The sequence below is a fragment of the Trichosurus vulpecula genome, chromosome 8 (assembly GCF_011100635.1).
Source record: "Trichosurus vulpecula isolate mTriVul1 chromosome 8, mTriVul1.pri, whole genome shotgun sequence".
Taxonomy (NCBI): Eukaryota; Metazoa; Chordata; class Mammalia; order Diprotodontia; family Phalangeridae; genus Trichosurus; species Trichosurus vulpecula.
Window position 1 is genome coordinate 59,555,066 of NC_050580.1, and position 26,651 is coordinate 59,581,716.

The 26,651-nt window shown below is 39.6% G+C and overlaps 1 protein-coding gene across 6 annotated transcripts in view; it reads right to left on the reverse strand.

Moving 5' to 3' along the window:
- Positions 1-26,651, reverse strand: part of KCNMA1 (potassium calcium-activated channel subfamily M alpha 1) — a 901,346-nt gene that overhangs the window by 255,134 nt on the left and 619,561 nt on the right. For all 6 annotated transcript variants that reach the window (XM_036736100.1, XM_036736099.1, XM_036736098.1 and 3 more), the window contains exons 7-9: positions 17,932-18,007; positions 13,835-14,005; positions 12,125-12,216 (exon numbers count right to left, since the gene is read on the reverse strand). In XM_036736100.1, coding sequence (XP_036591995.1) covers positions 12,125-12,216; positions 13,835-14,005; positions 17,932-18,007 — 339 coding nt within the window. The remainder of the gene's footprint in view (positions 1-12,124; positions 12,217-13,834; positions 14,006-17,931; positions 18,008-26,651) is intronic.

Consider the following 26,651-nt stretch of genomic DNA (forward strand, 5'->3'; position numbering starts at 1 on the left):
TTTAAGCAGAGACTGGACGAGATATTTGTTGGGTTCATTATGTAGTAGAGATTTCTTTAGCTATAAGTAGGACTAGATGGCCAACTCTGAAAATTCTGTGACTCCTTGATATCATGATAGGTATAATGTTACTACCGTAAACCTTAAAGTCCCTGGTATAGTTTTAACCATTTTAACACCAGACAACCCTAAAACTGAGTTTGTGAGAGAATAGAATATAAGGAAAAGAAGCCAAAAATCTATATTAAAAAAGGAAGCTGCAATTCATGAACCAATCACGGTCTTGAGGAAACCAAGGAGGAGCAGGGGATGAAATAATCTGTCTTCCTACTCTCATGTTCCATGACTACATTTGATCACAAAAGAGAGAGAGAGAGATTACCCTACTATTATTGGGAAAAAATGATCTCCATATTCTGCTGTCAATGAAAGGCAGAGGGTGGATGGTGTGCTATTGTAGAGAAGCATGATTATTTTCCCTAATGGAAGCAAAGGAATGGCCTGAGGTTTAGCCAAGGCAACTCAAAAAATTAGGTCCATGAAGGCAAAGAGAATTGGCTCCTCAGAGACACTAACTAGACGAGATGCCCAGCTGCACACTGGAAATAATCTCACCATGGCCATCTGTAGATCATGTGTCCCATCCCTATATCCCCAAATTAGGGCATTATAGAAGCCATCTCAGAGAGATTATCCTCACCATAATCACGAGCCATATATTGAAAATCTGTTATTACAATCATGGATGAATGGTAAGGTTTTGCCAATCCGTTATCCATAAATCTTGAATATCATAGTTGAAAGATAATTTGGAGATCATCTATTTTCTAATCAAAACCATGACTACCTTTCCCAACATCCCCAACCACCAGTCATCCATCCAGCTGTACTTGAACACCTTTAATGACATGGAACTCACTATCTCAAGAGACAGCTCATTCCATTTTGGGGCAGTTCTAATTATTAGAAAGTTCTTCCTTGGAATAAACTGAAATCTACATCATTGGAACTGCCATCAGTTCTTCAATTCAACTCAACATGAAATGTTTTGCAAATACAGGCCTGGCTCTGTTACTCAACTAACTGTGTGACCTTGGGAATGGGCCTTCGTTTACTCAACTGTAAAATGAGGGCATTGAACTAGATGATTTCAAAATCCTATGATCCTATGTGGGACCTATATGAGCAGCCTCGACAGTACCCACTCACTAATCTTCCCTTTGGTATGGGCCTTAAAAGGCCATGTTCAGAAGGAAAAGAAATAAAGATGGCACAGGGAGACTCATTATCCCTCCCTGCCCAGGATGTCCTCACTCTTCACCTCTATCTATTAGAAGCTCCACCTTCCTTCGAAACTGAACTGAAATTCTACTTCCTAAATGAGGCCCATCCTGACACACACTCCTGACAGCTGCCAGCACCTCCCTCCCCACAAAATTATTTTGCATTATATAGGGTGTCTCTAAAGAGTTGTCTTAGTGCCGTTTTAGGCTATATACTTTTAAGTATTGCTTAATCACTTAAAAGTAATTGCTTACTAAGTAATTGCTGAAACATAACTAAGTATTCCTTAATTGTTTAAAAGAACAGTTTAGAATTGCATTAAGATTTTTAGAACACCCTGCATAGGTCTGCATGTTATATGTTATATAGATATATAGATATGTATATATAATATGTAGTGAAGATATATATATACACACATATATATACATGTATACATATATGTACACACATATATATGTGTTTGTATATATATACATGTGTGTATGTGTGTGTATGTGTGTGTGTGTGTGTGTGTGTGTGTGTGTGTGTGTGTGTGTAGAAACATACATATTATACATTAGAGGCAGTTAGGTGGTGCAGTGGGTAGCATCAGGGCCTGGAATCCAGGAATACTTGAGTCTAGTTGTGTGACCCTTGGCAAGTCACTTAAACTCTATTTGCCTCAGTTTCCTCAAGTGTAATATTGAAATAATAATGATAATAGCATCAACTTCCCAGGGTTGTTGTAATGATCAAATGAGATGCTTGTGAAGCACTTAGCACAGTGCCTAGCACATAGCAGATGCTATATAAACATTAGTTTATATATGTTATATATACTATATATGCATATATATATATATCTATAATTATATGTATATATGTTGTTTCCCTCAATAAAATGTAAGTTCTTTAAGAGGAGGGACTATTTTCACTTCTGCCTTTGTATTCCAGGCACCGACCATATTCTTAGACACAGAGTAGGTATATAATATGTGCTTGTGGACTAAATGGAGCGTGTGTGTATGTGTGTGTGTGTGTGTATGTGCGCGCGTGTGCGTGTGTGCGTGTGTGCGTGTGTGTGTGTGTGTGTGTGTGTGTGTGTGTGTGTGTGTGCTTTTCTCTTTGTCCTTGATCTTATGTTGAAGCAAACAGAATCTCCAGACCCTCCCCGCCCCCAGCAACAACAATCAGAGAGTGGGAAAGGACCTTAGAGGTCATGCAGACCCACCCTCATGAGATATCCTTGACAAGTGGTCATAAACCTCTGCCTGGACATCCTCGAGTGATAGAAAACTCGTTACTGAAAAAAGGCAAGCTATTCTGCTGCTGGAGAATGCTAATTGCTGAGAAGATCTTCCTCATATTGAACTGAAATCTGATCAATACCAGGGGTTAGCACTTCCTTTCCCGCCCCACCCTCTCCAGTAGCCACTGCTGAATTCACAGAGAGCTCACACTCATACATTGCAAGGGGAAGACACCACATACTCACACCCACATATCAGGGCCCCAGGCTTGCAGCACACATGTCACAAGAACCTGTGGGTGCTGTGGCATGCAGGGTGAGGACATGCTACAGGAGAAGGTTTCTAATGAAGGCTTGTAGGACAAACCTTCCTGTAGCATTAGCATAGCAGAATCAATCAAGCCTTCAGCTACTGCTCTGATCCTTTCAATCCTTCATCCTTCTTGTTGTTGTCCCCTCGGTCATTTACAATGGCTTCTCTAGGGTTGCTTATTACTCTTTTATTAAGCTGAAGTGGCTCCCTCCTGAATTTCTCTGTCACAGAATGCTCTTGAATGAGCAATTCTTTATGTCTAACATACTTTGCTACATTAACAATCATTTTTTCTGTGGTGATTTTTACTACTTTATTATATTTAGCTGTTTAGTCTATTTAATATTTATTTTATTTAGACATGTCTTCAATTCACTACAAGTTATCTGCTGAATGATTTAGTAGCAGACTACTCTAGTGAGTAGGGGCCGAAAATCATCCAAGAATGATTGAATGGACCATTGATGGCCCATTGGATGGCCCATTAGTGCAAATGCTGCCTCTGTTACTTCCATAGCTGTGGGACCCTATGTTACTGGGGTAAGGGAATAGAGACAGAAAGGATGATGAATCTGAAGTCAAAAGATCAGGGTACAACTTCTGCTCTGATACTTACTATCTGTATGATCCTAGACACTTTCTCTAGACTCCGATTTCCTCATCTTTTAAAAGAGGCTTGGACTAGAAGGCATATGAAGTTTGCCCCAGATCTAGATCTGAGTACCCAAGTCTCTTAACTTCTAGGTGCCTCCAGCAATGACCTCAGACTTAAATACTAAATAATAGGTTGCACTTGTACTGGTAGGGAGAATTCTTACTAAGTTGATGAAATCATGGCTTCATTCATGCATTGCCAAGGTTGTTCTATTTAGAAAAAAGGTACTGACCAAAGATAGGCCCACTCCAGCAAAGCTTCTATCACCTGACCAAGGGTTCCCTAAACTCAGCAGTCAGTGGTTTCCCTGGGACTAGCTCTTCCTGAACAGAGCAAGAAGTTGTAGTGGGATGAATTCGCACTGAATGCATTCTCAGATAGCTGTTGCCTGCCATATTGACTCTTTGTTGCCAACATGGTGGCTTTCCTTCTCAAAGTATTTTGATCGAATGGGGAGAAATAAACTATTCAACAGACATACGTTCAGGTGATTTCATCAATTCTTCTAACACTAAACTTATACTTGGCAGGGGCTCCTGATTCAAGAGCAGGGAAGGTAGTGAACAGGACTGGGGGTTGCTAATCAGAAGTGAGAAGTTGTTATGCTTTTTCCCCTTGAAGGAAGTAAGGCTATTTGAAAGAAAACTCTAAGCATGAATGTGACTTGAAAATTCACCTAGTGCATTACCCGCCTACATTTCCATCCCTCCTTTTCAGAACAATAGCTATAGCACGTTGATGAGTATGTGAAAAAGAAGGGAGACAGAGGCAAATTATGGAGCGGGGTGGGTGGGGAGTGGAGAGACACGTCTTCATTCCATTAGTGTTATCTGGCAGTTGATTTAATATGCATCCAATTTTTAAGTCTTCCTAAATAGGGCTTCATGTTTGAGAGGAGCTGAAGATAGGGCTTTAAAAGAATGCGAAGCAGATGGTAAGAAAGAGGAACCCGTACCCAGGCCCAGACAATGGGTCATGTTCTGCTCTCAGGTTACACTCTCATCTTGTTGGAAAGTAATATCTGGCATATTACATGATATAATACAGCATCTAATATCACTTGCTTTTGGTCTCTGACCCACAGTACTGAATTTCAGAAGTAGTTAAAGCACCGTTTTTTTTTTTCCTAGGGTATTAGGGCAAGCTCCTTTTTTTTCTTAAAAAAAAAAGTTCAATCCTAATCAAAGCAGAATGCTTAATCAATCCAAGATGCCCTGTCAACTCAAATTATCTGTTTGTCTTCTTATTTACTATATCTGTCTATCTACAGTTCTTCATATCTCTGTGAAGATCAGTTATTGAGGCCTATGTTTCTTTCTCAATGGAATCTCTACCAAAAGTTCCTTCCTGATGATATGTTGATGATTTGTTAATTTATGGCTTTTAAAATCTAGAAATATGAAGAAATTGCTGAGGAGAGGAGCTGGGAAGTCACATGAGCCTCTGAATTGGAGAACTTAATGGTTTATTTGACAAGGAATTGAAGTTTGTGTAAAATGAAAAGCTTGAGACACATTTCAATTGGAGCAGTATCTTGAGGGGATTAACGAAATGTCTGTGATTCAGAAATTGTCAATGACATCCCGCAGAAAACATCACTCACATGAGCAGTCCACCCCATTACAGCCCGAGTTGACAATCAAGAGTGAGAACTGCCCAAGAAATGATAGACAAACAGGAGGTGGGAGGATGTTGCTTAACCCTCACCCAGTATCAGCTAAATTACTCTCTGAATCATATTTCTATGTCTCAGTTCTGCCCTCTGTTAGGTGAACACATTAAATAGGAATATCATCTTGGAATGATTATGGCACCTCTGTCAATCATGGATTTAAATAGCAGTGACATAGATTTAAGTTAATTCTGAAGAACTTCCCAACAGTGTGGTTGGTTAAGTATTTTAGCAGGTTGCCAAATTAGGTTACAGGATTTTTGGAGATCTTTGAGAGGGACAGGAATTCACAAATCTAGAACAAGGGTTCCTAATCTATTTTGTGACACATACTCTTTTGATAGTCTGGTGAACCTTTTCTCGGGTTAACGTTTTTTAAATAAATAAAGGAAATGTTAAATGTCAGTTAGAGATTAGTGAAAATAAAACTATTTTTTCCCCATGCAAGTCCACCGACCTCCCTATCCTTGGATCCTTTTGGAGTTCTATAGACCACAAGTTAAGAACTCCAGGTCTAGAGCAACCTTTGCAAATTTTAAGGCAGGATAATGGACTAGGTATGTTCCTTTTTCATTAAGGAAACCACTATGTATATGTTTAGAAAACTTTAAAATTCTGCTTAAGAGTTACTTTAAAACTTTACAACTAACTGAGCTTTTATGACATTTTTCTTCACAAAGAATTAAACTGAGCACGCTAAATTTCTATGTGGTGATTAAAAAGGTGATGAAACTTGTAGATTTATGAGACATGAAAGATGAGAGGGAACAGGAAGAAATCTCAAAAATAAAAAAAGAGTGAAAAAGTATGTCTTTTTCTAACTAGGGAAAAGATAATCATAGGGTTTCTTACTGACCAATGACATCTTATAATTTTTAATTCATCTCTTATTTTTGTTTTTTCTGCCTGACCAGAAGTATAGATCAATAGTATGGAATTTGGCAGTACAAATGGAGGTTTTTTCTCCTTAAATTATAAATAGATGTTTTGGGCTTTCTTTAGGCAATTTCAAAACCCTAAGTGGCAGAAAAATTCTAGGGCCATTAAAGTATCATACAGCTGTTGCAGGCCCAGACAAAGGATGCCAGAAGGTGCATATCATCCAGGAAAGTTTGATTCTGAGTTAAAAGATTCCTGATTAGTTTATCATTTTTCATCATTGGGGTGTGGGGAGGAACCCAAATTAGACTAGGTATTGACTGATGATAGATAAGGTTTAGTGAGAATGTTCTATTTGCACCCATGCATTCATGTTTCTTTACATCTTGCTCCAAACATTTATTTTTCTTTATATCTCGCTCCCAGTTATTCTTCATGATAAATAGTTTAATTACCATTCTTTGATGTTGATGTTTTTAACAAAGCATTATATTTTAATTTAAAAAAACTAAAAGAGATTTCTGGAAGTAAATATTCATTAAAATATTTTTTTTCCAATGCTTAACTAAGGGAAAGCTTTAGGCTGTTAGGACGAGGCCTCAAGGTATTACCAGCTAGATAGTACTAGATTACCCCAATACATGGCAAAAGACCTCAGGATTTAAGCTAGGTGGACGGGAAACATCTTTAACAACCCATATTTACAAATGACAAAGGAAGAAATACTTATAGAAAGCTACAACAATAGGTTCTCCAGATTCTAATTGATTGTGATATAGGAAATCACAACCCAGGTGAAAATAACATTTTTCTATAACCCAGATCAACCAAAAAAATGGAGTACAAGCTTAAAGATCAAGGCTTGTTAATCTGTAAGAATATGTTCCCTACCAAAGCTTAATAAACATTACTGACAAACAGAGCAACTAACTCCAGGGATGTTCCTTTTTCACATAGAACATTTTATTTATATCTCATTCTACCTAATGTTATGTTGGGCTAGTCAGTATCACCAACATGGGTTATAGCTATCTCTGCCATGCAGCTAACTCTTGGTAAACAGAGGTTTTTACTGAAGTTGTACATGATCCAAGGATGTTTGGATGAGTGAGAATTAGAAAGTATTAACAAAAGTGAAAACGGTGATTTCTGCATGGATTTTATTTATCTATCTCATATGTGTCTCTCCAAATTCTTTCTTATATGTGATCAACAGTAGGTTGTATTGTTGATCCAACTAAAATGATAAAATTAAAGGAGGCTGTGGGTTGCATAAAGGAAATGTTCTAATGTTCCCTTCTGCTCATAGACACTAAGTCAATAGAGCTGGGTGAGTCCTTCAGAGTAGTGACGTTCCCACCAGCAGTGGAGGAACTAATTGCAAAAGGAAGGCATAGAAGAATATACATGAAAGGATATAGCAGAGAGGAAGTAAAGTTTGTTCTGGCCATGGATATATGAATAAGTAAGGGCATGTAGAATTGAGTACAGGATCATAAATCTTAGAGTTGGAGGAAACTACAAAAGAACACCTGGTCCAACCCTTTTGCCTTTAGTTAAGCTAGGTATTATTATCCCCATTTTACAGATGGGATATATTTTTTGAATATAAAAAAGGAGGAGATGAAAATAAGCTGTCCCAACATTTTGGTAATGCAACCTCCTCTTGAGGAAGTAAGATTGATGCTACTGATGTCAACTACTCAAACCAAAGTTCCTCAATGTAATTTCTTTCATCTAGCTTAATTGGGGCATATACCACAAGTTTTAAAACCTGTAGTTTCCTTCTTTGTTTACCCTCTCATCATTCATTCATCTCTCCTCTGTACCTTCAAAGGCTGAAGAAGAACATCTTTCACTTTATTTGGCTGCTTGGGAGTACAATAAGAAAACAACTTAGTTTCTCCATACTTTTTACTCCTCCTGTCATCCAAAGTCAAACTCATTCTGTTCAAATCATGCTAGACAAGTTGTTAGGAACCCACTTCTGGATGGCTCTCAAACTGAAGCCACTGGTCTAAAACTGTAGTCTTGCCCTGGGGACAAAATCTATATTTGGGGATTAAATTATCAATGAATTATTCTTATTTTTGATTGTTTCTACCCATGTGACCCCTGGCTATGGTCCGATCAGTTTTTCAAACTAACTGCAATCAAGCTTAGTCACCCAAATTGATGATGATGATGATGATGATGATGATGATGGAGGAAGGGAACAGTAATACTAGCAATGATTAACATTTGTATAGCTCTTTTTAAGATTTGCAAAGTGCTTTGTATATTTTAGCTCCTTTAATCTTCACAACAACCCTGTAAAGAATGTGCTATTTTCATTCCATTCTTATAGATAAGGAAGCTGAGGCCATGGTCACACAAGTAGTGAGATGTGTGAATCAGAATCCTATTGAAGTCATGACTCAAACCTAGGTTTTCCTAATTCCAAGCCCAACACTATCACTGGCGCCACTTAATTGCCTAGATGGGAAGCTTCTGGGGCAAAGTTCTAGAGACCCACAGAAAGTGACCACAGTTAATCCCTGCCACTCCCTTCCCTTTCTTCTGCTACACTCTGATCAACATGTTTCTGAATCACGGCATCAGAAAGGCAAACTAGGGAACAAAGAGGGGCACGTGTGGTCAGAGGTTCTGCTCCTAAAACCTAGAGCTCAGGTTTCAGTGGCTGGACATTCTCAATATATCCCACCCTGTGCTTCCTATTTGAGGTAAGACTGAGGCTTTCCCAATCTTTCCCAATCTAGTCCCAAATTGAACATTTCCATTGTAAATACCCAGATGTGGCAGCTTACTTTTAGGCAGACCCTAGGCTTCTAGGCTAAACAAACAATCAATCCTGCCCTCCGAACTGTATGGCTATTAGTGATGGCTGAAATGATACTCCTCAGTGTTGGGCGATGACCTCCTATGAGAGAGGAGGTGTGACATATTGATATAAATGGTAATTTATAGCACCTTAGGACCTTGATGAAGGGAATGTTCTGGGGAGAGGCAAGCTGTGCTTATATTATGCCAAACATCTGTATGAGAATTTTAAGACACAGCTCTCAGATTTCCAAATATCCTGAGATACGGTGTCAAGTCAGACATTGAGCTTTCTGACCACATTTTCAGTTTGAATCCAGTGCCATGTAGATGAAACCTTGAGATAATGACATTACTCAAAGCTACCCTGAATTTTCTGACAAGTTAATACATCATTATTAGGGTTATTTCTGCATAAACCATACATCTGCAAAGAGATACCTACACCATGCATAGGTTTTAATTGCTTTCTGAGGCAATCAGGTTTCATTAAGTTTTTGGAAGGGGGGTGTCTATACGTGCATGCAAAAATGAAGACACATATGCTTAAGCCCATACAAAAATTCAGAGGGCAATGTGCTATTTTAAGAGTCCAAGCTATATCTTTCACCAAAGTTTAACTGCTTTCATTTTGCAAATGCATTTAATTTTATCTGGAAACTTTTTGACATTAGAAATAGAACAACTGTAGTTTCTCATTATGTTGGCTGCCAGAAACTATGCTTGGTTGCTCAACTAAAGACCTTCTATTGCTAATTACTACCACATGCCCATATCCCAAGCGAAGGAAAACTTATTGGTTCTGACAGCCCATTCTCTCAACACTGAATTCCAAATGAAAACTCAAATTTTGGCCAAACATAACATTTCATCAATCTTGTTCTCCTGACTGGAAGAAACAACATCAAACAAGGGGTGCTAATGGCCCTTTATGACTGTGCCTTTCCCAAGCTTATATTTTCTGATGAAAGATCTAAGTGACCAAAGGGCTTCTTTAAACTACTTAGTAATTAGCTTTTGAACCAGGAAACAATGCGTAAAGTAAATTGAACAGTCCATGTGCTGATGACAGAACCAACTCTCAGTCAAGAGGATCTATGGATGATGGTGACCGAGAAAGAATTTTACAAACAAAAGTACATATTAATAAAGAGGGAGTTTGAAAAGAAAAAAAAGAGAGAAAGCCAGACTAAAAACAGTGATAAAAGATAATGAAGCAAAGTGAAAACAAAGCTACAGGAAGCCTGGGATCTAAGGTTCTCACAGTTTGGGACTTGGAGACAGAGCAAAGGTCAAAATTGAAAGTCAAGGAAACAGCAGAGGGCTGGTGAGTGAAGGACTCACTTGAGAGGTTTTTTTTGGGGTTACTTAACAGTGTGAGCCCGTCTCTACTAGGGCCACCCAAATCTGGAGAGGGAGAAATTTTGGGAAAAGCATTCACTCTGAGCAAAAGTAGTTTACCTAGGTGTTGTTTTGGCTTTCTGTATGCATGTGTGTTGGGAGGTGGGGGGGAAGGATGGTTTGTGTGTGTATATATGGATGTCGTTTTGTGTCTGGGCGTGTTCTTAAAATGTGCAGTAGGGTCATGACTTATATTTAATCCTTCCTTATCTGACAAGCAGGTCACAGGCAGGTTGGTGTCCACTTTACTAATGTTTAATTGTGGCAGCAAAGTGGGGAATCCTATGAAGAGAATCCTAGGACTTTTTGGAGACCTTTTACTTATGACTGAACACCAGTTGTCCCAAGCCAGCAGAAGGGTTTTTTCCTCTCCAGCCTGTGAGTGGGGGGACATGAGGCTCTCTGGAACAATTTGGATGCATCCGACAGCTTGGTTCCATTCCTGTGCAGCACTGTTAGGTCATCTGAATGGGATGGCTACAGTAATGAGAAGGTGGAAGAATTGCAGCTTCCAATGAAGTGATGCCAACTGGACTCCTCTCTAGTATATATATTTTTTTTTCTTTGGAAAAGAAACAAGTCTCCTGGGGGCAATTCAAGAAAATGAGCCATTTTCCACCATCTCATTTTCTGAATGGTAGACTAGCCACCTGAGCTCAAAGAGGGAGGCAGGGTGAGGAGGAATCATGAACAGGGGATGAGGCTTTCCGAAGTGATCCATTATGGTCCTGGTGACACTGGCAAGCCGTCATTAGAAATGTAAAGGAACATTTATTTTGTTTCTTTGGGAAAATCCACCACCAACAGTTCATGGGAGACTTATTGAAGTGGTAATGCCACTTCAGTGCAGAATAGTTATTCTACCAGATTCACTATTTACTTAGGAGGAAAGGGTTTGATTGACACTGGCCAACATTTTGATACATTGGTGTAACCTACCCCCCCTTCAGAATCCCCTTAAGAGCTGAGCACTTAGGCATGAGGCCAAAGAATTCACCCAGAGTTCCATTTAGTACAAATGGCTTGAATTTAATGCTATTTCTCCAGTTCTGTCCCATCTGAGGGAAGCAGCTTCTTTGAGAACAGGATTTGCCCTTTTTTCTGTACAGGTCAATAAAGTCAAAAGTAAGTCTCACATGACAACCATTCCTACAAATGACCACAATGATGAAAACAATTTTGTCTCATCCTTGGTATTCTAGAATATGGCGGCTTGCTATATCATGATTTCACCTCATAAAATAAGATTGAAGAGAGAGGATAGAGTATTATTTGATTTTTTTAGAGCCAGAATTGCTTAACCAAACTAGCTGATAACTCAGAATAAGATTAGCAGATTATCTAAGAAGAATGGTAGAGATCTTCTCAGAAATAACCATTATAGCTATAGGTCACTTGAAGAATGAGTTCCATAATTTTCTTGGATGAGAGTAAGGGAAGTATATTGTGACTGGCGCCTTAGCATGGCCCAAGTCTTTAAACCAAGTATGACCACTTTCTCATGGTAGGAGAGGGAAGGAAATAAAATCTGTCATCACATTCCACAGTGTGTCCCCTTCCCCCTCCACCTGACTGAAACACTCAAGTGAAGGATGGGTTAGAAGAATGTGGGGGGCTGGCGGGCAGGCGCTAAAATCGCACAATCACACCTTTTTCTTGGTGAAACTGACTTACTTTCTGCCTCCATGTTTGTTAAAAGTCCCGCCGAATTTATTCCGGTTCAGGATGAGAGCAGCAATTTCGGGAACGTAGCGGGCAAACATTGCCTACGTGCATGAAACAAAGAAACAAGAGGAAAAAAAAAAAAGAAATGGCATGCAGAGAGGATTCTACTGCTCTGGCTGCAGCGAAGCCTCTTGGCATACTTACTTTCTTCCACTAACCGCACTATAGGAACCACCGTATTTCTTGCGGTTTCCTATTAACTCTATGATTTCAGGGACGTAGCTGGCAAACATGGCCTAAGGAAAAGATAGGAGACAGAAGAAAAGACTAAAAAGAGAGGCCAAAGAAAGGTGGGGTGGGGGGATTAAGTTCTGAAAATTCAAGGAGTTGTTTTTTTTTTAATGACCACACACACACACACACACACACACACACACACACACACACACACACACAAAAGGAAACTCTTGAAAAAAACACAAGATGTTGGCTTTTAGGAAAACTAAAACATTTAAAGATGGGGGGGGCATCACATAAAATAAAGTGGGAACAAAATAAAATCAAATTGCCATCTAGCTCTGCTTTCAGAAATGGTTTGGGGAGAAAGCAAAGTTATATGCTGTAAAAATAAGATGATTTTTTAAAAGTTATTTCTAAGCTAAGAATCTTTGATAAAATTCAAAAGTGAACCAAAGTGCCCCCCTGAGACATCAAGAATAACAAACATCAATTAAAATTTTTTTCAAATCTTTTAAAAATAGGGAATCAATTAAAAACATAAAAGGGATTGTCAGAGATTACACGAGAGAAAAAAAAGTAGCAAAGAGACAAACAAATCTGCCATGTTTTGTCCAACAAACAGATGAGTTGTGGCTGGATACTTTTAGAACCTGCTGACCAACAGCTAGGTCCCGTGACTTGTTAGGACTTTACATATGTTACAGGAATGCTAGGGAGATATACACATGCACATATTCATTTATATACATATTACAAATGGATATGTCATATACATACATTATAGAGAGATATGTATGCATATATAGAATTATAAATGGGTGTGCAGTGTATATAAGGGTCTGCTGAATGAGAATTAGGATTTTAACCACTTACCTTGTAGAGGGCAAAAATCAAAATATAAATTGGGCTGGCTTCAAAGACAAACTGCAATAACTGCCGAATTGTTCCTACCACTCCCCCTCCCTCTTCACCAGTGGCAATATAACAAGTCAGTCATTTTACTGTTATGTAAATATATGCATGGGCCAGAAAAAGGAACCATGGAACCCTGTGACTTAAAAGGGAAAAGATCCGAGGTGTTTGTGCTAGTACTTAACTCGGCCAGCTAGGAAACCATCATTACTGCATGATAACATCCAAATGGGCAGGCTATCAGGACTTGTCACCGTCCGACTCTTAGAGCAGACCCAAGCCACAGTGTTTGTTGGAAGTCGAGGGGAGGAACACAGAGGAAGAGGGAGAGCTTTTGAAACCGCAACCTGTCTAAGAAGTATTGATAACATCTAACAGCATCCTACAATAGTGGTTGTTGCCACCAAGGAGTGGGCTGCAAATTGTATTACTGTCCAGAAGGCTCTCTCATTTACTCCCATGCATTATTTCCTTAAGACCTTTAGGTTCATTCCAAACTAAATGAATATCTCTAGACAAGGGAAATGGATCTGGTTTACCCAAATCCTTGTCTGTGGAAAACAAGTGATATATAGCAGCCCCCAAAATATGCTGAAAGGTCCTATCTGTGCTCTCATTTACTTTAGCAGAATATAAAACTAAGGCAATCATTTGCTTTTAATGCAGTCACTAGGTATAAGTAGTATAAGGCTTTTAAGGAAATGAATAATCAACAATATTAATGAACATAAATATCGTCATCATAATAAAAAGAGATTTTACCAGTCCCCCGAGGATGAAGAAGACCATGAAGAGGCGGCCAAGGGTGGTTTTTGCATAAACATCCCCATAACCGACAGTGGACATTGTAACCATTAGTAAATAGACACATTCCCAGTATGTTAGAGGTTGGTTATTTTGGAAATTTTCCCATGGATCCCCTGAGTTCTCCACCTATGATAAAGGGACATGAGTTAGACAAGAAAAAATGTATATATATATATATATTATATATATATAACTGAATAAACCAAAGTTAGTACAAGCAAGTGGTTTCTTGAACTTTCCTTCCCCCTTAGATAGGTGGTTGTTCCTCTGAGTGAAGATGCAAGTCTCAAGTCTTAAGGCAGTAGAGTAATGAAATGTGTCTTTGCATGATTGAAAAGTAAAGGGATGTGGAGGAGGGAGAGGATATCGGTACATTTTTCTTATCATTAAAAGTCTGCAAATATTTAACTGATTGTGACCTTGTCCCTGGTCAAATTTCTATGACACTTAGCTTTGAAAAAAATTATTTTCCTTCACCTTAACCCTGTGAGCCCCATTATTGTTAAAGTAGACCCAAGCCATGGTCTCTCGTTCACCAAGATAACACTGAGCTCTCATCTAAGATACCTTGTTTGTATTTTCAGTTGCTTTCAATACAGCCTTGTACTCTTGGAGACCAACTGCCAATCTTACAGGTGCCACATGGATGCCCCAAATGAATAGTACCCCTCAAAGCCAGACCCCATTGTTACGAAACAATAGGGAATTCTACCCTTCAAACAGAAATGGCTTCATCTTTGGCAATAGTGGGACCTCTTTCCTTTGAATTTGGTCTCCAATACCGAATTAATCCCAGCAAATAAGTCCTATAGGATCAGCTTGACTCTATGTAGTGGTGGTTTACCAGCTATCAAGATGGACATAACCACATTCCAGCTTTAGGGGAGCTCTGCTACAAGTTTCCAGCAATTTTCCTCTTCAGGCACCAATTGAAGCATTTCATTGGTCTTGAAAGTTCACGCTAAAATTCTAAGTTTGCCCTTAAGCTGCCATTTTCTGCAGATGATCTTGGTTCCTCCATGTCTACTCTGACCTTTGTTTGAGGAAAACACCACCCTAAGGCCATATATGAATGATGGTTAGAACTTTCAACACTGAAAGGCAGAAAAGATAGGGTCACCATCTCTCCCTCTTCAAATAATTAGGTATATGCCCCCAGGTACTAGAGATTTCCCCTCTAAAATTACCTTCCATTTATTCCATATGTGTCTTGTACATATTTATTTAAATGTTAGTCAATCAGCTAGTACTTATTAAGTGCCTACTATGTTTCAGCCACTGTGTTGGGTGCTAGAGATACAAATGCAAACAATACAATGATGCCTCTCTCAAGGACTTCACATTCTAACAGGGGAGCCCACACATATATACTTAAGTAAATACAGAATAAATATAAAGAGAATAAATACAAAGTAATTAAATAGAGAAGTGTCCAAGGGAGGGCACTAACAGCTGGAGAGGACCAAGAAAAGTTTCTTGCAGCAAAAACTTAAAGGAAGAAAGAGCTTCTATGTGGTAGAAGGGAGGAGCTAGTATATCTGGATTGAAGGCCATTGGAGGGAGTCTAACATCCAAAGAGGCTGGAATGATAGATAGGTCATAAAGGATTTTAAAAACTAAACAGAAAATGTTATATTTATTCCTAGAAGCAATAGGGAATCATTGAAGTTTATTGAGTAGGAGAGAGTAACATAGATCTGCTCTCGAAGAAAACCTCACACTAGAATGTTAGCTCCTAGAAACAGCTGATAAGTACAATGGATAGGAGCATGGGACTTGGGAGTCAGGAAAGACCTGAATTCACATCTACTCCTAGATACTTACTAGCTATGTGACTCTGGGCAGTCACTTACCCTCTGTTTCCCTTAGTATCCTCAACTGTAAAATGGGTATAATAATAGTACTCACCTCCTAAAGCAGGGCTGTCCAACCTTAGGGTTTTATTGAAACAATAGACAATATATTTTGATTTGCCATTTTAGTGAGAGCTCTGCTGTAGCTTGGCTTCATTTACTAAAGCATTTATGTAAATTTCTATGCTTGTTGGCCAGTGCGTAAATTACACCGCGGGCCTCATGTGGCAGGCAGGTCACATTTTGGACAGCCCTGTTCTAATGTAGGTGTGTGTCTATATGCATGCATATATATATATATATATATGGATATATATACACATATAGACACACACATATATGCATAGATATGAATGCATGTATATATTTATGTACATATCACATATATACATGCACATATATCATATATATGCATATATAGACACATAGATGTATATATACTTGCTCCTTATAGAAATAATTGTTGCCTCCCTCTCTCTCTTCCCTTTGCCCTCTGAGGGCAGGTACTTTTTTGTTTTGTTTTGCATGTGGATTCTCTGTGCCCAGAACAGTGTCCTGCACAAAGAAGCTGCTTAATAACTGGATATTGGATTGGGGGATAATACTTCATCCTACCTCTTCCTACCCCCCAGGCAATTAGAAATTGGCCCGTAGTTTCTATGTATACTTATGTACACGTATTTGCTGTCTAGGGACTATGTTATTCCAGAAGATGCCTTAATAGCTTTCAGCATAGAAAATGATTCCAAATCTGTCCATCAACTCCCAACTCTAAGCTCTATGTTTATATTAAATTCTTTTTTGCCATACAAAACAACTACAAAAGGTTCAAGCAGTCATCAGCAACAGACAATTAGTAGGGATTTCTATGACCAACAGACTGCATTAAATACTGGGGGAACCTCACAGTAAATATGAGGTCCTTGACCTCAAGGAAGTATACCTGGTCACAGAGAACTACAATACAATAGAAGGCAGGGTGTGGTAAGAGGATGGGAGACTTAAAGTAGGCAAGAAGGGTACCAGAGAAGGGGGAGATTACTTCCAAGTGGGGGCATCATGATGGGTATTATGTAAGTGGAGTCTGATCTAATCCTTAAGGGACAGGTAACAGGTGGGCAGTCAGTTGCAGTGTGTGTGTGTGTGTGTGTGTGTGTGTGTGTGTGTGTGTGTTGGGGAAAGAGGGTGGGTAGATAATGGTAGATATGATAAAGTAAAGTATGATTCAAACATGTGGCAGGGATGAGCTGTGCTGCCAGAACTTGGGGGCTTTTTGTTGTTCCTCCCTCACAGGTAACCCTTCATCTCTGAAGTCTGTGTATTTCTACCAACTATCCCTCATGCCTCAAATGGTCTCCTTCCTCACCTGAGACTCCCAGCTGCCTTGGCTTTCCTCATGGATCTTCCACAGGAGGCTTCCCAACAGCTAGTGCCTTTCCCCATGAGACTACCTTCCATTTACACTGTATATATGTTTTGTACGTGCATAATTCTTTGTTCAGTTGGTAACCTCTCCTTTACTGGAATGGGAATTCCTCGAGAGTAGGGAGCCTGTTTTTGCCTTTCTTTCTATCTCCAGTGTTTAGCACAGTGCCTGGCACACACTTATTAAATGCTTGCTGATCAACTGATTGAAAGAATTAGCCTTAGGAGGAGGGTCAGAACCTCACTCCACATTGGGAACACTCTATAGAGTTCTACTTAAAACATACACACACGCATTTCTGAAACACAAAATAACTGGGCTGGCCATCAGTCAGGAGAAGCAAAACTGCCTTTTTCTCAAAGGGGAAATAGAGAGAAGTGGAGGGAGCCCAAATTGTTGTTTTCTGAGAGATGACATTCAAACTTGGCAGATTTTCCATCTTTTCCAAAGGCTACTCTCCCAGGTGTTTGGTGAAGATCTACTGCCATCTTGTGGCCAATCTATGCTCCTGCAGCTGTTCACTCAAAATGCACTTCACTATTTCTGAACCTAAAAAACCGAGGTTAATGACAAGAACATTACTTACCATTTGGAAGTGGTTTGGGGTAGAAGGCTGGAAAATAGGACAGCTGGCCTATTGCTGTTTTCTCCTCTCTATATTCAATGGCCCCACCAAGGTAATATCTTAGGCTAAGCCATTTGGGGTAATAAATTTGGGGATGGAGACTGACCCATGAAAGCCACCACGAGAACATGTCTTCTTGGGTACTTACCAAATGTATGAACCCAGCTGCTGTCAGCCATGTGCTGATAAATATGGAGAGCAGATTCACCAGCTTGATAGAATTACTGTATAAACCAAAACACAAAGACAGCACTATTACAAAGAGAAGCTGGCACGGGGCTGGACCATTAGTCCTTCTCACAACCAGTCTTTGCTACGACTAGAAAGCAAGTCCCTTCTCAAAACTTTCACTCACTGACCCTTTCTCAATCTGGGGGAGAAAGGAAGGGCGAGAAAAAGGATCGGGCTTTGAGTTCTGAAAACCAGAGAAACAACTGGGCAAGAAACTCTAGTAGAGGAATTTGAAACTTCGTGTTGGTACGGATTAATTCCATCAGATTTCGCTTCTTGTTTGCTGCCAATGCTGCCATCTTCCTCTTGGACATCATCTCTTCATTTGGTATGATTGTAGTAGCTTTCTGCTATCATTGCATTCTTCCTTTAAATAATTCTTTTATAGCAATTTGTGGCATAGTGAACCGAGTCAGGCTTGTAGTTAGAAAGTCCTGCTTTCAAATCCCATCTCTGATATTGACTAATTGAGTGAGTTGCTTAACCTTGGCAGGCTTCAAGCAAGTACCTAGGACTTCATAGATGGATTGCAATCTAAGTTGGTGCAAAGAGTTCCCATACCAGGAGTTCTCTATCCTGATGAAATTGCAGATCCTTCCCACTCCTTTTTATTGTGTTACTTCTCAGCTCAGAATCTTTCCATAGTTCCCCAGGTCAAAGCTCAAACTACTCAAATTGGCTACTCAACTATCTAGCCAAAATCAGTATCATCTTCCATTAATACTGGACATGAACTGCCTGTTATAGACAAACAATCTTACTATAACCTGAATATACTATTTGATCCCCTCTGTCTGTGCCTTGTACTAAGGTCATCTGGAACACTATTTCCACCTCCTTTCTGCCTCTGCAAGTCCCACTCACAGGTTTTCTAACATAAAGTGACCTATCTGTGCTGTGAATGAACTGATTTTCTGAACTACTCATTTGGTAATTAATCATATATTGCCACGTGACATATTGGTTTTCTAGTCTTATTGTTGTCATTCAGTTGTTCAGTTGTCCTACTCTCTGTGAGTGAATATTTTGCCATTTCTCTCTCCAGTATGTCCTCATTTTACAGATTAGGAACTGAGGCAAACAGGCCTAAGTGACTTGCCCAGGGTCACAGAGCTAGTAAGGGCCTGAGACCAGATTTGAACTCAGGAAGATGAGTCTTCCTCTACCTAGCTGTCCCTTCTATTCTTACTTATCTCTTATGTTGTGATTCAACTTTTTATATGGGTAAGTCTTTCCTCTCTAACTAGATTGCAAACTCCTTGAGAGAAGGAGGTATTTCATTGCTCTATGCATCTCCCATAGTGTGAAAATTATAAGGATAGAAACTAGGCCTGTTATTTCCTTGGCATAGTAGATTCCTGGGTTAGGAAGCTCCCTCTATCAATGCAGGTTGGCACATTCTGACCAACATAAAGTCACACTATTGCCTAGAACATGAAGAAGTCACTAGAGTTAATTGCCTAGAACTCTAAATAACTCAAGGTCATAGAGGGGATGTCAAAGGAAAGATTGAACGTAGATCTTGCTGACTTGGAGACTAGCTTGCTACCAACCCTACTAAGATGCCTTTTTACCTAATATACAATAATATATCAACTAACCCATCTATCTCACTGTTCCAATCTCTTGCATGCATTTGCTTGACTGCAGTTCCTGCACATAACCTCAGAGGGAGTTCGATGGCATGGTGCAGAATTGTCAATGTGCAGCCCAGAAGTCACATGTGGCCACAACACTCCCAAGTATGGCCCAGACTGATTTTTAAAAATATTAAATTAAATTTTAGAAGTATTTTACATATTTAAATTTTTAATTAATATAATATACAATATATTAATGTGTAATATATAAATTTTAATATAATATAGTATAATATAATACAATACAATATAATACAATATAAATATTTTAAATATAAAGAAAAATAGGATAAAACCTAGGTAATACTAATATATGATTTTCCAAGTCAATATGTGGCCCACAGAGATCTTCATGAATGGTTTGATGACCGCCATTTGCATTTGAGTTTAACACCACTGGTATAGTGGATAGAGTTCTGGATTTGGAGTCAGGAAGACCTAAGTTCAAATCCTACCCAAGACACTTTCTGGGCTGTGTAACCAGAAGTCACTTACATCTTTCAGTCCATTTCCTCCTTTTGTAAATGGGATTAATAACATCTACCTCCCAAGGTTGTTATGAGGATCAAATGAGACAATATATGTAAATTACACTGTGAAACTTACAGCACTATGTAAATGCTCATTATTATTATAACCATAAAGAGATTATAGCTTTCATGTTCCTATGAATGTCAACCAAAAGGACATCTAGATGCTTAGTGAAAGATATAGCATCCTGGGTGAACTTGATCCAAACAAAAAGGGCTAGACTGTATCACCCTGAGAATAAGAAAAGGAGAGCCCTGGAAACATTCTCCTCTTAGACCCAACAGAGGAGAGAGCAGCAAGGGAGATCTCATTGGTGGACAGATCTGTTCATAGGAATATTCTATACTGGAAAGTATGATAAAAACCAACTAATATTCTAAAAAAGGACTGATCATTGGGCAAGCAGGTGAGATGTTGCAGGACTGGGTGCCCACTTGTATAGCCCCAGGCTCATGGATGAGCAAACAAAATCTTAGGAGTTAGACTCTTTTCCAGTCTCTGTTCAATCACAGAAGAGCAGAAACACTAAGAATAAAACACAATCAAGGTAGAGAGAGCTTTGTGTTCTTAGTTAGATGTAGAACAGACTTCTCTCTGAAATGGTCTTCTGGCTGAAAAGTCCAGATTCAGAAAACCAAAGGCATTTTCCAAGGACATTTCTATGCCACCAAGAATACCTGCATCCAAAATGGTTCCTTGAGAAATCGCAGTTTCTCAAGGACATGAAACATTTCTCTTAATCTTCTGTCCCCCAAAGCCAATGTCTGAACCTACTCCATCTCAGAGAAGGAGCAGAGATCATGCAGTAAGTCCGACATGCTTACATCATAAATACAACATGTGTATGGGGACTCCAGGTGACACAGTTGATGGGGCTCTGGGTTTATTTTGTTCAGCATTTCACCTGCTTATAGTAGACATGGGTATGACATGAAAGTTCATTCATGATAGCAGTCATAGATCCAGGAAAACTAACAGTAACCAAGGGCATTTTCCAAGGGCATTTTTATGGTGCCACCAAAAACACCTGGATCCATAATGGTCCTTGAGAATAGCACCTACCTACCTGTCAGTGTTGTTGTGAGGGTCAAATGAAATACTTTGGGTAAAATACTTTAAACCTTGAAGTAATATATAAATACTTGCTCTTGTTTGAATTGAATTATTATTATTATTATTATTATTCAAAAAGGCCACTTATGATCTCATTTTAGACATAATGATACTGAGGCATACACAAGGTTTAAGAAACTTCTCCAAGGACATTCAGGTAGTAATTAACAGAGCCCAGATTTGAACTTGGGTTCTCTGATTGTGACTCAAGGACCCTTTCAACCAGACCATACAATAACCAGCTTCCTTGGTGCTTTGAAGAAATAATCCAAATAGAATGATGATGATGATGATGATGATGATAATTGTTATTGTTGAGTTGTAAAGTTGTGTCCAACTCTTTGCAACCCCATGGATCATACTGTTCATGGAGTTTTCTCGGCAAAGATGACAGAGTGGTTTGCCATTTCCTTCTCCAGTGGATTAAGGCAAATAAAGGCTAAATGACTTGCCCAGGGTCACCCAGCTGGGAAGTATCTGAGGCTGGATTTGAACTCAGGCCTTCCTCAGGTTCAAATGCTTCCAGACCCAATGCTGTATCCACTGAGCCACCTAGCTGCCTCCTGATAACAGTAATAGCTAGCATTTATACACTGCTTTAAGGTTTGCAAAGCAATTTACAACTATTTCATTTGATCTTCACAAAAACCTTGGGAAGTAGGTACCTTTATTATTCCCATTTTTATAGATAAAGAAATAGAGGCAAACAGGGTTAAGTGACTTGCCCAGGGTCACACAGCTAATAAGTATCTGCAGCCAGATTTGAATTCAGGAAGATGGGTCTTCCTGACCCAGCCCTTCACACACTGTGCCACCTAGCTAGCAAGAGTAAGGAAGGTTGGACTGCAAAGCAAAACTGCAAAAGGTATATTATTCTGGGGAAGGGGGGCAATTTTAATTGATACACTATGTGCCCCAAAACTCCAAATACCCACTGGAGGCTAGATCAAGCCATGGACTGATGGACAAGCAAAACAAATAAATCTTTCTTTTTTAGGGTTTTGAGTTGGCCCCAGATAGATTCTAATACTTGTTAAGTAGATGGGGTGGGATTGTGCCCTGCATAGCTGGGATCCAGAATTTTCTCTTTTCGCAGGCAGTAGTCCCTGTCCTACTTTGGTGACTCCCTAATATCCTATCCCTAGTCTCCCAATGTTGCCTTAAAGCTTAGTGTCTCTATAGTAGATAGATAGATGGATAGATAGATAGATAGATAGATAGATAGATAGAGATAGATAGATGGATGGATAGATGGATGGATGGATGGATGGATGGATGGATGGACCGATAGACAGATAGGTAACATATGTAATACACCTTCACATATACATATACATCAAAGCTTCAGACTTATCCAGAGTTCAAGGTGACTCTGCAATCTCCACCAGTAAGGGGAGAGCCCTTAATTTCCCTGTTCTGCTACCTCCACTATTTCCCAAGAAGATTGCCACATTTGCGGGTTGCCTGATTTAAATTCATTCCTCTATGCTCATGGTGCAATGAGTAATAGGCTGGCATTGGAGGCAGAAAGATGTGGATTTAGGCCTTGTCTCTGATCCATAACTTGCTGAGTAATAACAGACAAATCTCTAAACTTCTCAAGGCCCCAGGTCACTTTCTAAGATGGTCAGTTATATAAAAATTGATGATCTGCACCAGAGAGACAGCACAAGACATTTGAAAGAGAATTAACTGTCAAACAAGAGGACTTGGATTCAAATCACACCTCTGATATGTGTAACATTAGAAAAACTACTTCACCTCCTGGGTCTGATTTTCCTCAACTATAAAATAAATAGGTTGGACTGGATGGTCTCTTAGATTTCCTCCAACTCTAAATTTTTTCTCTTGAGAATGTTCCCACACAGAGAGATTTCTACACAATGAAATCCTAAATCCAGACCTTTACTCACGGGTACCCACCCTCCTGCCACAGCCAAAAATAATTTCCAATTATAGCATAATAAATTTTTGTGGAAATGGTCTATATTTTAATGGTACAGGAAAACATTTTGGTGCAGAATAAAAATGTAATGGATAGGATTGTGTGACCTTGGTAAATCATTAAAACTCCCTGGGCCTCAGTTTCCTCATCTATAAAATGAGAGATTTGGAATAAATGGCCCCTTAGGTCCCTGCAAGCTCTAGGGTTATGATCCAATATTCTTACCATCCTCTGGCCCTGGGAAAGAACCTGGGTGGTGAGCAATCCAAGAGAAAAAGGAAAAATGGGCACAGAAGGTAATCTGAGCCCAGAAAGATGGGTTCACATTCATGAGTCTCAGGGAACTTAGGTCACCTCTGTTCTAGTGATGGATGAATGATGTCCCTCAAAAAGGAAAAAGGAAAACTGGGAAGAAATGCAACAGAAACACAACAGGAAGAGATCTTTCAAAGGAACCAGGTGAATTGCAGGTCACTAAGGCACATGGTCTCTAGAAGAAGTTCTAACTTAGGCTAGTCAAGGGTAGTAGGTAAAGAAACTCGGAGTAGAACTGGCTAAAAAAGCCTAGTGGATTTGTTTCTGGAAAAACAAACAGGAGGGAGGAGGCTCAAGACAGAGAAAGGAATTAGGGGCCAAGGCCACCAAGACTTTAGGGAAGGAAAAGGAAACAATGGCAAGGCTGTTCTGAAGCTCACAGGATCCTTTGAAGGATGCTAAGAGGCAATACAGCATAGAGGGAGAGGGCTGTCATCAGAAAGAACTGGGTTTGAGTCCTGTTTCTGGCACATACCAGTTACATGACCCTGGACAAGTCATTTAACCCTAAATGCCCCAGGCATCTCTACAAGTTGCAAAGTAGGTGCCAATTTTCATTGGTAGAGGAAGTTTCCACGACAAGAGTTCACCTATACCAATGATCACAAGTTTAATCTGAAAGAAACAGGAAGAAAGGGAAATGTTTTCTTTTTTCCCCATCTAGGACCTGAGAATGAGAACAGGACCTTAAGGGGACCAAGAATTTAGAGGCTGAAGCAATTGAAGACCAAGTAAAACCAAAAAGGACCAAGGAATCTTTGTGAGCAAGACAGGGATATGAATTCCTTAAGAAAGGCTAGAAAGGAAGATGTAAAAAGCAATCGAAAAGATCAAGAAGCTTGGGAAGACACTTGTTCAATAAACACAAGTGGACAACTGTTATGAACCATATAATCACCCAGGGTCACCTGGGCCACTGAGAAGATACAAGGCACACTCTCCTTTCCTTCGCTGAAGATGGATTCTATTACCAGGCTCTGGCCATTATTGATATAAGTATCTTGGAATGAAGAACGGGTCACTGAACGGGTCAGTGAAAAGTTATTTTTTGAGCTGTACTATCCTAAATGTCTCACAAAATTATATAATATAAGCTCCTTGAGGGCAGGGAATGTTTTGTGTTTGTCCTTGTAAACTTGTAGCTATGCTATAGTATGTAGCGTAGTGCCTGGAACAAGATACTTAGTGATTTTTGGTTGCCCAACTGATCTTCTTGAGGGTAGGGGCTGTTTTTTTGCCTTTCTTTATATCAACGGGGCTTAGCACAGTGGCTGGTATACATTCAGTCATCTCAGTCATGTCTGACTCTTCATGACCCCATTTGGGGTTTTCTTGACAAAGATCCTGGAGTGGTTTGCCATTTCCTTCTCCATCTCATTTTACAGATGAGAAAACTGAGGCAAACAGTGCTTTGTGACTTGCCTGGGGTCACACAGCCTGTAAATGTCAGAGGCTGGATTTGAACTTAGGTTTTCCTGACTCCAGGCCTGGTGCTCTATCCACTGTGACACCTTAATAAATACTTGTTGATTTGAAATCTAAAAAAGGGGAAAATGTCCCAAAGGATAGCAGGTTTTCTTTGCTCTTCAAGTCCTAAACTTATTTAGGATTTTATGGTTTAGTATCTCAAAGGGGTCTCATGGCTCAGAAATTAATTATGGTTCAAGATTTGCTGCCTAGGAAATAAGGAAGCTTGCTCAAACTCTCACAGGGTCTGAGGTTCATTTTAACTCTTCACACTGGATTAATCATCTTTGGTATTTTGGCTAAGCCTCCAATAAAGTCCTCCTCAGGTGCCTTGCCATGGCATAGAAGGGACCCAAGGTTCTTAAGAGCTCTAACAGTAGACTGAAAGCAGTGGGGTGTTCTCCCCCAAGCTGGAAGGTTTCATTGGATCATGGATTTAGAGCTGAAAGGGACTTTAAGGGTCATTAAGTCCAACCTCATGTGAGAAAAGGAAGCTGAGGCTGAGAGAGGGGATGAGTGACTGGCCCATGGTGACATATTGAGTCAAGTATCAGATGTAGGATTTGAATTCAGATCCTGACTCTAAGCCTAGTTCTCTATGTACTGCACCTACTAGCCACCTGTCTATATTAAGAAACACTCTATTGTCTAAGTAAAAGCTTAAATTAGTTGAGTAAAGCTCCTCACCAGAAGATTATGTGTTATTTATTCAAGAGATCAACAGATCACTAGGTCAAGAGATTGATTGATTGATTCATTTACTTGTTTGTTTGTTTGTTTTTAGCCAAAGTAACTTATGGCAAGCTTCCTTCTCCTACGAGAAAGAGGGCTTGTAATCTTCACTGGCATCAGATCTGAAAGAGAGGATCTGTGATGGGTTGTCCTTTCCCATTGGCTTAGGATGCCACATTGACCAGTTAGCAGGGTTCAAAGTGGCGATTCTGAACTCTTGGAGGACAAGGGGTGTGGCTTTTTCTTCTCACCTCAAGAGTGTGTCCTCACAGAACATCGATGACTCCCAGAATGCCATGGTGTTCTGCACATAGTAGGTGCACAGAAAATACTGTTGAGTGACAGCTGGGGAAGTTTTCATTGGAAATGATGTTGACAGTTGTATGTGTTAATGAATGTTAGATAGATGTCTGTTAAAAACAGGCTTCACAGGGCCAGATGCAGAAGTCAGAACTAAAAAGAGTGAGTGTGTCTCGCCTTCTGCCCCTGCATTTCTAAGGCCATTTAGGTTCTACTTTAAAAAAATGGCAAATTTCAGATTATTTTCCTCATTTATCTGTTGCATATGTATCTGCTATCATTGCTGTCTAGTCCACTAGAAAGCAGCTTAGTAGAAAAGCAATTTCTATGATAGCCTAAATTTGGAAGCAGGATTAGTTAAAACAGTTGTCTGTTCTCTGAGCTGTTCCGAACATCTGTGTAAAATCCTCTCCTCAGAACAACCCATTAGCTGTTGTTAGTCCATATAATTCTATATAGGGAGCATCATGCAGTGAAGTGGGGTCACTCTCAGACATCTACATGAAGCCAGCAACATCATTGCAGGGTTTTGTTCGTTGTAGCTTGGTCATTTCAGTCATGTCCAATCCTCCATGACCCCATTTGGGGTCTTCT